General features: G+C 36.2%; 1 protein-coding gene across 1 annotated transcript in view; it reads right to left on the bottom strand.

The window, feature by feature from the left end:
- Positions 1-15: 15 nt before the first annotated feature.
- The window catches only part of FAM160B1 (family with sequence similarity 160 member B1), a 45,277-nt gene continuing 31,374 nt past the window's right edge, over positions 16-13,918 (bottom strand). The window contains exons 14-17 of the mRNA XM_030941266.1: positions 9,352-9,495; positions 3,852-3,992; positions 3,409-3,512; positions 16-3,308 (exon numbers count right to left, since the gene is read on the bottom strand). Of these exons, the coding sequence (XP_030797126.1) occupies positions 3,203-3,308; positions 3,409-3,512; positions 3,852-3,992; positions 9,352-9,495 (495 nt within the window). The 3' untranslated portion in view covers positions 16-3,202. The remainder of the gene's footprint in view (positions 3,309-3,408; positions 3,513-3,851; positions 3,993-9,351; positions 9,496-13,918) is intronic.

Here is a 13,918-nt window from a genome sequence, read left to right as displayed (position 1 = left end):
ACATAAGACATTTTATTTAAATTACATTATTTATTTTTTAGATCATCCCTCTTAGTCCTGCATGCATTGTTAGCACAAAAAGTTGAACTTGATCACAACTTCCTTTGAAGAGAGAGTAGGTACACAATGACCATCTGAAGAGTTTCTCCACGGATGGACCAAGAATTCCAGACGTTGGTAACACTGTCAGTAACCTACACAACGTTCGATACAAAAAATTTACCAAATATCCTGTTTAATGTAAACAAGGCAGGAGGCAAAACAGAGTATTACAGTAACACTATTTTACAGGGCCCAGAAATGTGATTATCTACCATGTTTTAACACATAAAGTGTCACAATGACATGCACATTTGATTTACTATACAACCCAAAATATAATGACCATATAATGTGGTTTTAGCACTTCACTGTAGCTTCTTTTGTCAATACTGATGGACTTCATAATTAAATGGTAATTGTATATTAATGCAATAATTTATGGAAACATTACCATGAATTTATGAAGTAATTCCATAATTTGTGCCCTGTAAAATAAAGTGTAACAATGTTTACACTAGCAACAGTGTAAGCAAGCTAAGAATTTTGGTCCTTATATATACACATATATACATATGTACACACACAATAATGTACAATTAAACCAAAAAGCTATGAATCCACTCACAGCTTCCATATTGCACAAACAGATACGTTATGAGACAGTTACATAGTTGTAAGGTGAGTACTATATGGCAATAGGCTAAGACAAATCTGAGTTAAATTAAGTAAAGAATGTGGCTCATAACTAAAAACAAACCCAAAGACTATACTGTTAGAAAGTTTCAAAAAATGTGCGTACTTATTGATACAAATGTGAAGCAAGGCTGAAATTCACTTTGGAACTTGCTATGGCAATCAATTGCTATGACTGTGCTTTCCACTCAACATAGTGCATTTTAGTCACTGTTTTTGCAAGTACTGAGTAACAAATATTCAGCTGTCAACAGACAGTTTAAGAAAGACTAGTGATGCAGTACAATGTTTCACTAACAAATTGAACTCACTGTGAGAGCTTGTACTGGCTCTAGCTCTGAACAAATGTAAAAGAAAAAAAGAAGGGAAGAAAAACAGAAACTTAGACGAGAAACAAATGAAATCTTAAGCCTTAGCTGATTACAAATTAAAGTCATTACAATAACTTAGGAAAATTATATTTTCAGAAGCAGCATACACATACACACATACAAGAGTTAAAGCTTTTCTGAGCTTGGTTTCATGGAGTAATTATAAGGTCCCATAGTGAAATCAAGGATAAAAGAGTATTTGGTTTCAGAGGTAATATCATTGCTACTACACCTATTGAGCACTACGAAAACATTAAGAAATATCTAATATCTCTTAATGCCTTAGGTTAAATACTTGTACGTCGAAGTAGACTGTTACTACATCTAGAAATGGAAATGTTGAAGTGTTCCCTGTATGAAGTGATTAAAAAAATACAGCAAACTGAATAATGCCTTCACATCATTCAAAATGATTTAAAGACAATCATGCACAAAATAACTATCTCCCACTTTTGTTTTTTCTTTGTTTTACTTAATAAATTTCTTAGAATAAGCTAACGAAGATTTGCATGAAATTGGAGGCTTAGTCTTTTTGTTGTTTTAACAGTGGTAAGCATTCTAGAGCTGAGGCTATTCATAATCCTTTGATACTGTTCTTAATAAATAGCAAAAACAAACTATGAAATAAACCAGAAAAGCTAATACAACAAAATGAGCAGACAGGTGTAAAACAAGCCTCTATGCACACACCACACAATGCATATATATACAAACATGCTACATAAAATAACTTCCTAGAGGGGGTAGTGAGAGTTCCCTTCAAGCTGGAGCCTTTGATAGCCTGTTCCCCCAAATGTCGGTAAATGAAAAGATAAAGAGGAAAGTGCTGCTGCTTAACATGTCAGATAAAAACAAACAATAGCTTAAAAGCAGTATTTGAGTGATCAGCGTCACTTAAAGGAAAAATAGAAAGTGGACTAGCAAACACGATTTTGTCCATCAAGTACAAGCATGCTGTGCCCAGCGCAGCTTTGCTGAACTACAGGTTCCTACATGTATACCCATTCACATACATACCCAATTTCCCCAAATCCTTTAACATGTAAACAGGACATTTAAAAGTCTGTTTTCTTTAATCTCTTTAGAATCATTTAAAACAAAAGACTGAACAAACTAGAAAAAAATGTAAACATCGAGGAGCCACTGGCATTTTGATTGCTGTCAAGGGTTATCAGTCAGTTCCTCACCTAGACACCACCATGCGTTTCAGTAAGAAAATCAAATTATAAAGCAATTTTATAAAGCAATTTTCTGAGAGGGAGAGAGGGGGAAAAAAGGTTCTCGACCCAGTACATCTTACTTAGTTTAAAAAAAAAATACAATTTTAGCAAACACTACCAATGGTGAGCATAAATTCAACATTGTTGCGAAAATGACACGGTTTAAATCAACTGGGACCCATACATGAAGAAAACCACTAACATGGCTATGTGCACAAGAGTAAAAGAACATTTCTTTAAAAATAGAGATATATTAATCAAGAATTTCTTTATCATATTAAATTGTTATTCTTAAAAAAGCTGAAGAAAGTTAATGGTGCTCTACACATTTTTATCTTCTATAATTAATTCATTCAATGGTTTCTGAATTGTATTTTTTTCTCATTTACAGTTTTTTTCATATTTTGTTTGATAAGAATTCTGACCTTAAAAAGTTATAAAATTCGTGATTTTTTTTGCTACTTATTAATCCAAAATAATATAAGCATTTGAGTCCCAGAGAATGTCAAAATGCCTTGCTACCTAAAAGGATATTAATATAACAGAAATATCATCCAAGTCATGACATCGGAAATATTGCAGCTTTTCAAACACAGTCATTAGAAATGCTTATTTCCTGAAGTTCCTTTGATTGTGTCCTGGATTCGACAGTGTGCAATTTTATAATAGAACCATTATGATAAAGCCAATGAAAACAACATTATACAACATTTTACCAAGAATGTCCACTCAATAGGTTCTTAATGGTTCTGTCCAGTTTACAGCAATACTTCGTTTAAAAGGGCTTTTTATGCTCTTGTGGCTGGGTGGAGCTGAGTCTTTTTTGATGAAATGTACACAGTAGTTCCGTTCCCCTAGTTACTTGAAAGATATTATTTATGGTGTGGAGGAAGCGTGATATTTCACAAACGCAATTGCCGCCAGCTCCTTACAGAACTCTTCTAACACGATCACACCCTCTAGCAGTGTGATGTGGTCAATACTGGTAAGGGAAAAACAGACAATAAATCAATTCAATGTATCAGCAGATCATTAAGTTCACTGCAATTTTTGGATTAAAAAAATGTAAAACATAAACTTACAGAGGGCCTTCAGGTTCCAAACCAAGTAATCGCTTTCTGACTAATAGAAGCTTGGGAGTAAAGTCTTGAATACGCTGGATTCGAAGCATAAGGTCTCCAACAACCTGCATCACAGAGGCAAGGCATTTCAGTTCCCGAAATCAGCTACATAGACAACCTCAGGATTTTAGAAAAAATCTTCATTCCCTACTATTTAATAAAGAATGTAAACTTTCACTACTCATATAATCATCTTTAACCAAGGACTCATACCTAATTCTTTAAAATAAAAGTTACATATTATTAAAAATAATTTTAAAAATAATAATTCAGCATGTATAACAATTACTTTTAAGCAGTAGATATATTTTTCATTACGTGACACTAACTGCATACAATGATGTTAACATATTAATTGCACAGACTTATCAATCCTAGGGACTATAACAGAACTAGTAACTCACCCTGACAATTACAGAGAAGAGAGATCTACAGCCAGGAGCGAGGTTCACGTAAGGATCCAAAAGGTACTCGTGGATGTGTGGATGAGGGAAGAGAGAAAGTCTAGATAACACCGAGGTTACTTGTAAGTTTACATCATATGGCTATGGAGGAGTAAAAAACAGAAAGACATTTAATAATAATGTATACCTATGCACTTAATTTACTATTTCAATTCGTCCTTTTAAGAAAGGAGAATCTGGTCAGGCGCGGTGGCTCACACCTGTAATCCCAGTATTTTGGGAAGCTGAGGTAGGTGAATCACCTGAGGTTGGGAGTTCGAGACCAGCCTGACCAATGTGGAGAAACCCCGTCTCCATTAAAAATACAAAATTAGCTGGGCGTGGTGGCACATGCCTGTAATCCCAGCTACTTGGGAGGCTGAGGCAGGAGAATTGCTTGAACCCGTGAGATGGAGGTTGCAGTGAGCTGAGATCATGCCATTGCACTCCAGCCCGGGCAACAAGAGCGAAACTCTGTCTCAAAAAAAAAAAAAAAAAAAAAAGGAAGGGAGAATCCACCATCTTCCTTCCCGCTCTGCATGCTTTTCTGCAATGAAAATATCTACAACTAAACTAGCTCTCACATCTCAAATTACATACATTGCAGTCCTAAAACTTTTTTAAAAAGATTTAAAAAGCATATAAACATATAAAGGCAAATAAGTGACATAGTCAGAATGTTTATTATATGCAGGTTGATTCAATTAATGAAATTGTTCAAGGGGTCATGAAAAAGCACCAGTGTATCATATATAATATTAATTACAGAGGACCCATTGAGCATAAGACCAAAAACCAAGAAGGGAAGATATTACACATTTTTAAATATAGTAATTTCAGAAGTGATATTCCTCACCTCAGATTATTCAACTACAGGCAATTCCCAAAAACACATAGAAAGTCAAATCACAGAACCTTGTCACCAGAATGAAAGTACTTGGGGATAGAACTGATGACGACTCTATGCCTCAAAGTGAATGAGAAGATTCAAAACAGTGATTACAGAGAGGGATCATCTCATTTCCTGCATGAGTATTAACTTTCCCCAAACAACTGTGTATCTGTGTACATTCCTCACACCTGCTTTGTATGAAATATTGCGATTTGACTTGAATTCTACTTGTCTGTTTATTCTTCACGGAAAGGGGCTTTGCAGAGTTATGTCAACGTCAAAGCAAAAGGCACTCTACACAAAGAGTTGCTACTTCTTGCTCAGAACTTTCAACAGAAACTTCTCACCCCTTCCAGTTTGCTTCTTCTAAGCAGCCAAAGGAAACGGATTGGTTGCAACAAAACTAACCACAGTGAGGAGGCTGCAGAGAACCCAGGTGGCAAGAGTGAGACAGATGCTGCAGCACAGTGGAGGGAACAGGGAGTCAGGACCAAGTGCAGCATCAGTCAGCACAGCGGAATGTTTTACTCTCAGCCACTGAACAACCTGCAAAGCCTTGATCACAGTGAATAGCAATGAGGAAGTCAATCTCTGGCATTCAGTGGAGAATGCTCACACACGTGCCAGTTCTGCTACAGACTTCGGCATTTTACTATCTTTTGAAAATCACCACTGCTACAGACGCTACGATGTACATGTTTTGTCACATAAACACGCTCAAGTCCTATGCTGTAAGGCCCATTTTAGTCTTTCTAACTTACTACTAGATTCATGAACGTGGATTTTTTTAAAGAACAAAAACTGCTCTGAGTCTTTTTTTTTTTTTTCAAAACCTAGCGGTAAGCAAGGTAATTGAAAGGAAATATGTATTCCCAGTACAGGATAGTTTAAGAGCAAATTCTCCTACTTGGTAATACTTGGGGGCTTTTGGGTATTTTTTATTAATGTACCATAATTGTACCTATTTTGGGGGTCCATGTGATATTTTGATACATTTCACAATGTGTAATATGTAATGACCAAATTAGGGTAACGGGGACATCCATCACTTCCAGCATTTATCTTTTCTTTGTGTTGGGAACATCACAGTTCTCTTCTAGCTCCTTTGAAATATACAATAAGTTTTCGTTAACTAATTTCCTGACTGTACTACTGAATACTAGAACTTATTCCTTCTAACTGTATTTTTGTACTCATTAACCAACTTCTCTCCATTCCTCCTCCCTTGATAATATTTGCAACAGAATAGCCTTCTCTGAGACTCAACTCATAATAAACAATGAATTCACAATAAATTGTGTTTTAGGTATGAAGGAATCATTTACAAAAAATAATTTAAAAGAATGCATTTAGTAGAAAAAAATTTAAAATATGACTTAAGTCCAGAATTGTACATGACTCTTCACTGCAGGTAGCTAAGTTTTTAGGTCACTAAATTTTGCCATCTGCAGATGCTTAAATAAACAAATCAATACAGTTTGGCTTTAAATTAATATATTACTATTTAGACTTTGTATTTTTTCTGTGTGGTGTTACTTTGGTTTATAGTTTAACATAAATCTAGGTCATAGGTTGCTTAAGAAATGTAAGGCTGACAGATTTCTTAATGTAGTAAAAATGAAAATAAATTTCAACAAGACAAATTTGTTTCACTGTACTCAGAAATGGTCTCTACTTCCTACTGGTAATAACTTTAAAACAAGCTGGCCTTTTTGGAGGTTGTCGGTAGTTAAGTGTTTATATCTATTATTGGAGGTCCCTTTATTTTACACTTTATACAGTATTTACCTGAAAGGAAAGCAAGCCAGATTTCTCTGACATGCCAGATAGACTTGGCCCATGTTTTTGGACTGAACTCAAATTCTGAGATAATAAACTTTGAGTTAAAGAAGTAATATCAACTTCACTTTAACAATCAGAAAATGTGACAAGTAGCTAAGTTACTTGATCAAATTCAAACTCATCACGCTCAGGGTAGGGACAAGATCTGGCCTCCTTACAATGTTCCCAGTGTTCTTTCCATTCTGCTATGGACTTTAGTATTTTAATATCTTTTTAAAATCACCACCATTACAAACAATAGTAAATGTTTGTATTACGATTTTTTTAAATATTAGCATTGTGATAACACAATAGTGTTATGAATACTTGATACCGTAACTTCTCAATTATGCATGAAGACATTAGCCACTTTCCAAATTATTCATATTAAATTTTTAATCTCAGTCAGGTTACTTAGACCCTACTAGGAATATATACTAAGAAAATGCCCTGCAAAGAGGAAAACAAAAGAAAAAGATAAAAGAAGAAAGAAGGAGGTCAGGTGTGCTGGTTCATGCCTGTAATCCCAGGACTTTGGGAGGCTGAGGCGGGTGGATCACCTGAGCTCAGGAGTTTGAGACCAGCCTGACCAATATGGTGAAACCCCGTCTCTATTAAAAATACAAAATTAGCCAGGCATGGTGGCGTGCGCCTGTGATCCCAGCTACTTGGGAGCTGAGACAGGAGAATCACTCGAGCCGGGCAGGAAGAGGTGGCAATGTGCCAAGATCACACCACTGCACTCCAGCCTGGGTGACAGAGCGAGACTCGGTCTCAAAAAAAAAAAAAAGAATAAATAGAGAAAGAAAAAAAAGAAACTACAAGCAAGTATCACTCTCAGCAAAAATGTTTAGGAAAGAAAGAAAATGAAACTAGGCCCAAAATGCTTAACTTCCTAGGACTCGTGTTCATCTCTGAGATCAGACTATACCATGTTTTTACCAAAAAGGCTTTGAACATCAAGGGTTTTTTTTGTTTTTTATTTTGTTTTAGAGACGGGGTCTGACTATGTTGCCTAGCCTAGTGTGCAGTGGCTATCCTTAGGCACAATCATAGCGCCCTACAGCCTTGAACTCCTGGGGTCAAGCAATCCTCCTGCCTCAGGCTCCTGAGTAGCTGGGACTAAGGTGCACCGGGCTCAAGAGTTTTAAAGATAAAAGGTCTCAGGCAGGGTTCCATAGCTTACTAGCTGTAAGTCACATAGCTGAAACCAAGGATTCCTCATCTGTAAAATAATACTAGAAATCTGTCTTGCCTATGATACAGGGTTACAGGAAGCATGATTGAAACAGTCTATGAATCAGCTCTGTGCTATGAAGTACTATCTGGTGAAACTGAAAAGTATTTTAAGCATTTCAGATATTCTGCTTTCAATGTATCCTTTTGTGTCAGCACTCTACAAACTAGAGAAAAAGTGCTCAAGTTTGAAGATTCAGGGTGGATCTTCCAATTCAGAAACTACTTTTTAAAATTTAAATTTTTTTAATACTTTCGGTCAAAATTTCTAAACATTACTGTATTGATACTCATTGTTATTAACTCTTGCTCGTTAGCTTAATCAAATTTAAACTACACCTAGCAAATTGGCTCAAAAACAAAAACAAAAAACAAAAAAAACACAATAAACTGATGAATCCTGGCTACCCAAGAGGTTTACACAGCCATGATGTGAGGCCATAATACCTATTAATAGCCAGATTTGTATACTTTGGTTGTCAGGTTTAAAACAACCAACCGAAGCAACACTAGAAATACAGCGCATGCAATTAAGAGGTTAAAAAAAAAAAAAAAAAAGGACCTGGTCTCTTATAGAGATTACTGTCAGAAACAATGCTGACTAAACTCTAACATAGTGAAATATTTCTTAGATTACAATTTCTTTATTTGACTTTCCGGTTGTTGAAGATAGCCTACTTAGTGAATTTCTTTTATAATTCCCTATGTTCACATAAATATTTAACTAAAATGCTAAAAAAGAACAAGTACTTTAATATACAATTGAAAATTAATTCCAAATTGGTCCACTCAGTTTCTACACTGAGGAAAGTACTATGCTAGTTGTGTTCTTTCAGGTTTATATTCTAATGGATCAAGTATTTCAAAGCTCTCTCATCACTATGCTTATGAGCCAATGAGAGATGGAAGGAGGGATTCCATAATCCCAAATTTATTTCTCCTAACAGATGAGATGTACATAGCAACCTATCAGCTGATGGTGATTTTTATCCACCTTTAAAGGAGTACATTAAGCTTTTTTACTTCACCTCTCTGTTATGAAAATGAGTATCGTTTATAAGTTTTGTCTAAAGAGTCAGGTTCATCTAACACTATTCTGTAATTTTATTGAGACCAGAGTGTTCAAGATTCAATCTGAACTGACATTTAGGGTCTTCTAAATTGAGAATCTGTATTTGTGCTAAATGTACTAACTAAAAGGCTAAGCAAGTCATAAAAGGAAAGCACTCCTAATCATCTCCAAAATGTGTTAAGGATATTAAGACAATGGCCTATCATGAGAAGTAAAATAAACAATGCTGTAGCAGCTGTAGGCCAAATAAATGTTTTTAATATACAGAATGCATCAGAAATCTGCCAGTTGTTGGCAATCAAGCTTCATGAAAAAGTCACCCAGTGGAAAAAGTAAGAAAACAATAAAAGTACTTTACTGAAGATCTACTAAGACTTGAGATGATTTTGTGGTGAATGGCAACAAAATAATATGAAAATTAGTAATTTAAAATGTATTACCTGATCAAGAATTCTTCCCATTCTGTCAAACAGCACTTTCAAAAAATGACCTTCAAAGAAAGCTGCTTCTAAATTGCACTTTTCCAATGCTTTTGGAGACCCAGGCCACTCCCATCTTAAGCAGATAGCACAGTAGTCCCGGAACTACAGGGGAAAAAAGCATGTGAATCATTAAAGAACAAAAACAAATTAAGATGAAATAGAAATGATTTCCTCAAATAGGCATATAAAAAAACCATTTGAATGCAGAATGTCTGCTATGCTTGAGGTATCAAGGGAGAGGGGGAAGAGATGACACAGATCTTTCTGACTAGGGGCACAGGTAAGATTATATTAACTGCTGGTTAATATAAAAACCATATTTATGTTGGTTTTTGATGAAAAAGAGACATATTTTAACTTTACTAAAATACCCTAACAGCTCTTTCCTTTAAAGGAATTTAACGCTTTAGTTACTTTCATCACCGATTTAGAGGACATTTAAAAAGAAAAGTCAGACCTAGCCAAGTTTCAAATGTATTCTAAAATGGTATATACCACAGATGAACTGATGCACATTATCTGAGAAGACAAGCCTGCGGTTCCTAGAATGGATGCACACTAGGCATGATGTTATGATAGGATCAAACAGCGCTACTCAAAAATGGTCCACGGACCAGCGCTGGTCCCCAAAGTGTTCATTACTGTCCACAATGAGATGAGGACAAAAACCAAGAGCAAACACTTAAAAACATTCCTAACATTCCTAACAATTTGACTATGAAGAGTTTTATGTCGGCCGGGCGCGGTGGCTCAAGCCTGTAATCCCAGTACTTTGGGAGGCCGAGACCATCCTGGCTAACATGGTGAAACCCCGTCTCTACTAAAAAAAATACAAAAAAAAAACTAGCTGGGCGAGGTCGTGGGCGCCTGTAGTCCCAGCTACTCGGGAGGCTGAGGCAGGAGAATGGCGTAAACCCGGGAGGCGGAGCTTGCAGTGAGCTGAGATCCGGCCACTGCACTCCAGCCCGGTGACAGAGCGAGACTCTGTCTCAAAAAAAAAAAAAAAAAAAAAAAAAAAAGAGTTTTATGTCTGTTGAATCTAACTATGAAATAATCAGAGTTTGTATTTCAGGTCTTTTTTTTTTTTTCTTTCATTTTCTACAATAGGAATTCTTTTTTTTTTTTTTTTTTTTTTTGATAGAGTTTCACTCTTGTTGCCCAGGCTGGAGTGCAATGGTGCGATCTCAGCTCACCGCAACCTCCGCCTCCCAGATTCAAGAGATTCTCCTGTCTCAGCCTCCCGAGTAGCTGGGATTACAGGCATGTGCCACCATACCCGGTTAATTTTGTATTTTTAGTAGAGATGGGGTTTCTCCATGTTAGTCAGGCTGGTCTCGAACTCCTAACCTCACGTGATCCACCCGCTTTGGCCTCCGAAAGTGCTGGGATTATAGGCATGAGCCACCGTGCCCGGCCAGGAATTAATTTTTATTGTATTTTACAAAAGTGTTAGTCTGTGACAGATTAGAAAGAAAAAAACAAAAACAAAAAAACCCTGGTCTTTCACTACAGATAGTTATCAGTGAAGCAGTGTGAATATTTATAAGCACAACAATATTTCATATAATAAAACTGAATTTTAAAAGTCTCCCCCAATATGTAATTTACTTGAATTGAAACAAAATAAATTTAAAGCACTGTTTTCTTCCATATTCCTTCCCTCTTCAGATTCTCCTTATTTAATAAAGCAAAATTACTTCGACCTCTCTAGTTTAGAAATTACCGGAAATTAAAACAGAACATGGCAGCCGGGCGCGGTGGCTCACACTTGTAATCCCAGCACTTTGGGAGGCCAAGGCGGGTGGATCACGAGGTCAGGAGATCGAGACCATCCTGGCTAACACGGTGAAACCCCCTCTCCACTACAAAATACAAAAAATTAGCCAGGCGTGGTGGCGAGTGCCTGTAGTCCCAGCTACTCGGGAGGCTGAGGCAGGAGAATGGCATGAACCTGGGAGGTGGAGCTTGCAGTGAGCCGAGATCACGCCACTGCACTCCAGACTGGGAGAGAGAGCGAAACTACGTCTCAAAACAACAACAACAACAACAACGGAACATGGCCAGGCGTGGTGGCATGTGCCACCAGGTCCAACTATTTTTTGTATTTTTAGTAGCGATGGGGTTTCACCATGTTGGCCAGGCTGGTCTCGAACTCCTGACCTCAAGTGATCTGCCCACCTCAGCTTCCCAAAGTAAGCCACTGTACCTGACCCAAATCTCAATTTTTAAGAAATCATTTTTACATTAATACTTCTTATATTCTGACTTGGAAAGTCATATTTTAATGTCTTCTATCCTTTTTGTTTTTCTAATATTTCTGAAACAATCATAAATATTAAACAATCCATTTTAATCACAAAATGGAAATGAGAGAAACTTTACAGAATGAATAAAAGCAGTTTAAAAATCTAATCAGTACTGCCGAAAGATATGTTTTACTTTTATTGTCTTTACTTGATTGTTAGTTGAATGTTACTTCCTACTCCATTAATTTATTCATGTATTAATGCAGATGAATTCATGTATTTATGTGGACTTTAAAGTATTATGAATTAACTATATGCATATGCAGATTAGATATATATAATAGCATACTTCCATCCAAATAATTTAAATAAAAATTGTACATTTTTCAGATTTGAGAAATTTCAAAATTTAGACTATGTAAATTTTAAAATTCTTTTTCAAATTTTGAAATATTTTATTCTGGTTATTTATTCAACAAATACTAAATAGTTACTGATATTGTAAAATATATAAAGTTCTAAGGTACATATTTTGTGGGATTTAATGGTAAATCAAGCATGAATCCTACCCTCAAGAGACTGATTATTACAACCCCAAGACAAGAAAGAAAACACAAAGGACCACACAAGATGAGAGATAATGCCATGAGCATGAAGACAAGTAGTTACCTTTACTGTTGGGAAGGGAGAGGAGAAAGAGGGTAAATAGAATAAATCACGAGCTGGCATTTAATCTGGATGTTGAAGACAGTGGAGAAATACAGATATCAGATGGTGGGTGAGAAATAAGAGGAGAACCTTGTAGACAAACAGAATAGCATCAATAAATGCATGTAAATGTTATATTTGGATAGCGAGTGAAAGTCATAGTAAGAAATATAGAAAAGCAGGCTGGAAAATGATCCAAAAGGATCCTGAATTTTAAGATTTGATGTCTAAGTATTTATACTTTATGAGTTAATAAAGAAGAAGGGGTTCTCAGATGCACACTTGAATGAGATTAATCTGTTAACGGTTTCTAAGCAGAAGGAACAAGCTGGGGAAACAAGTGATGAGGCTACTGTAATCCTGGCAGAGGTAATAAAGATGTAAACTAGGATTCTGAAAGCTAAAAGCAAAAATGGAGAAGGGGGCAGACAGGAGAGATATAGTAGGGGCAAAACTGATACAACTTGGCAATAAACTAGAGGCTAAAGAGAATAGAAGACGAATGAATCCCACTCAGGCAACTCTGAAATAAAACCTTGGATGACCAGGAGGATGGATGTGCCACTGACCAGAGCAGGAAACAAAGGAGCAGATGCAGTTTTAGAGGAATCAATTGTAAGTTCTACTTTGGAAAGATAAAGTCTGAAGTCTTAGAAGAACATCTGAGTGGCTGAGGCCAGAGCTTTGGGGACACCTCAGATAGAGAATTCACGACAGGATGAATGCTAAACCAAAAGAATATCAAAGGAATGAAGATAGAAAACAGGGCCACTGATAGATATTTTTGTTTTTTTTGCCACATCATAATATGGGGGACAGAGTAAAAATGACACCTGAGACCTAAAAGCAGCAGCAGCAAAGAATGATGCTGCAGAAGCCTTAAAAAAGGAGAAAGTTTGAAATGGTGGGGGCTGGGGTTGGGGGGTGGGAGGTGGTTTAAACAACTTCAGCGAAGTTACAGGATAGACGCTCAATACACGAAAACCAGCAGTATTTCTACATTAGGAAAGATCAGAAAATGAAGTTCACAGAATAATTTCACTTACAATAAAGAAATACTTAGGAATAGATGTCATGAAGGAAGTGTAAGACTGTACACTGAAAACTGCTTTTTTTTTTTTTTTTTTGCAGAAATGGACAAAGTAATCCTAAAATTAATATGGAATTACAAGGGACTCCAAATAGCCAAAACAATTTTGAGAAAGAAGCAAGTTAAAGGATTCATACTTCTCAATTTCAAAACTTACTACAAAGCCGCAGTAATCAAGACAGGGTGGTGCTGGGATAAGGACAGGTACATAGGTCAGTGGAATAGAATTGACAGTCTTCAAATAAACTTTACACTTGGAGTCAATTAATGGAAAATAGCCTTTTCACCTAGTGCTGCAGAGACAACTGGATGTCTACATGCAAAAAAAATGAATCTGAACCCCACCTCACACTATATACAATAATTAACTCAAAATAGATTAAAGACCTAAATGGATAAACTAAAACCATGAAACTCTTAGAAAGAGATTTAGGTGAAAATCTATGTAATCTTGGTTAGGCAATGATTTCTTAGGTATGGC

The sequence above is a fragment of the Rhinopithecus roxellana genome, chromosome 11 (assembly GCF_007565055.1).
Source record: "Rhinopithecus roxellana isolate Shanxi Qingling chromosome 11, ASM756505v1, whole genome shotgun sequence".
Lineage (NCBI taxonomy): Eukaryota > Metazoa > Chordata > Mammalia > Primates > Cercopithecidae > Rhinopithecus > Rhinopithecus roxellana.
Note: the sequence above shows the minus strand (reverse complement) of the source record. Positions and strands in the feature narration are given on the sequence as shown.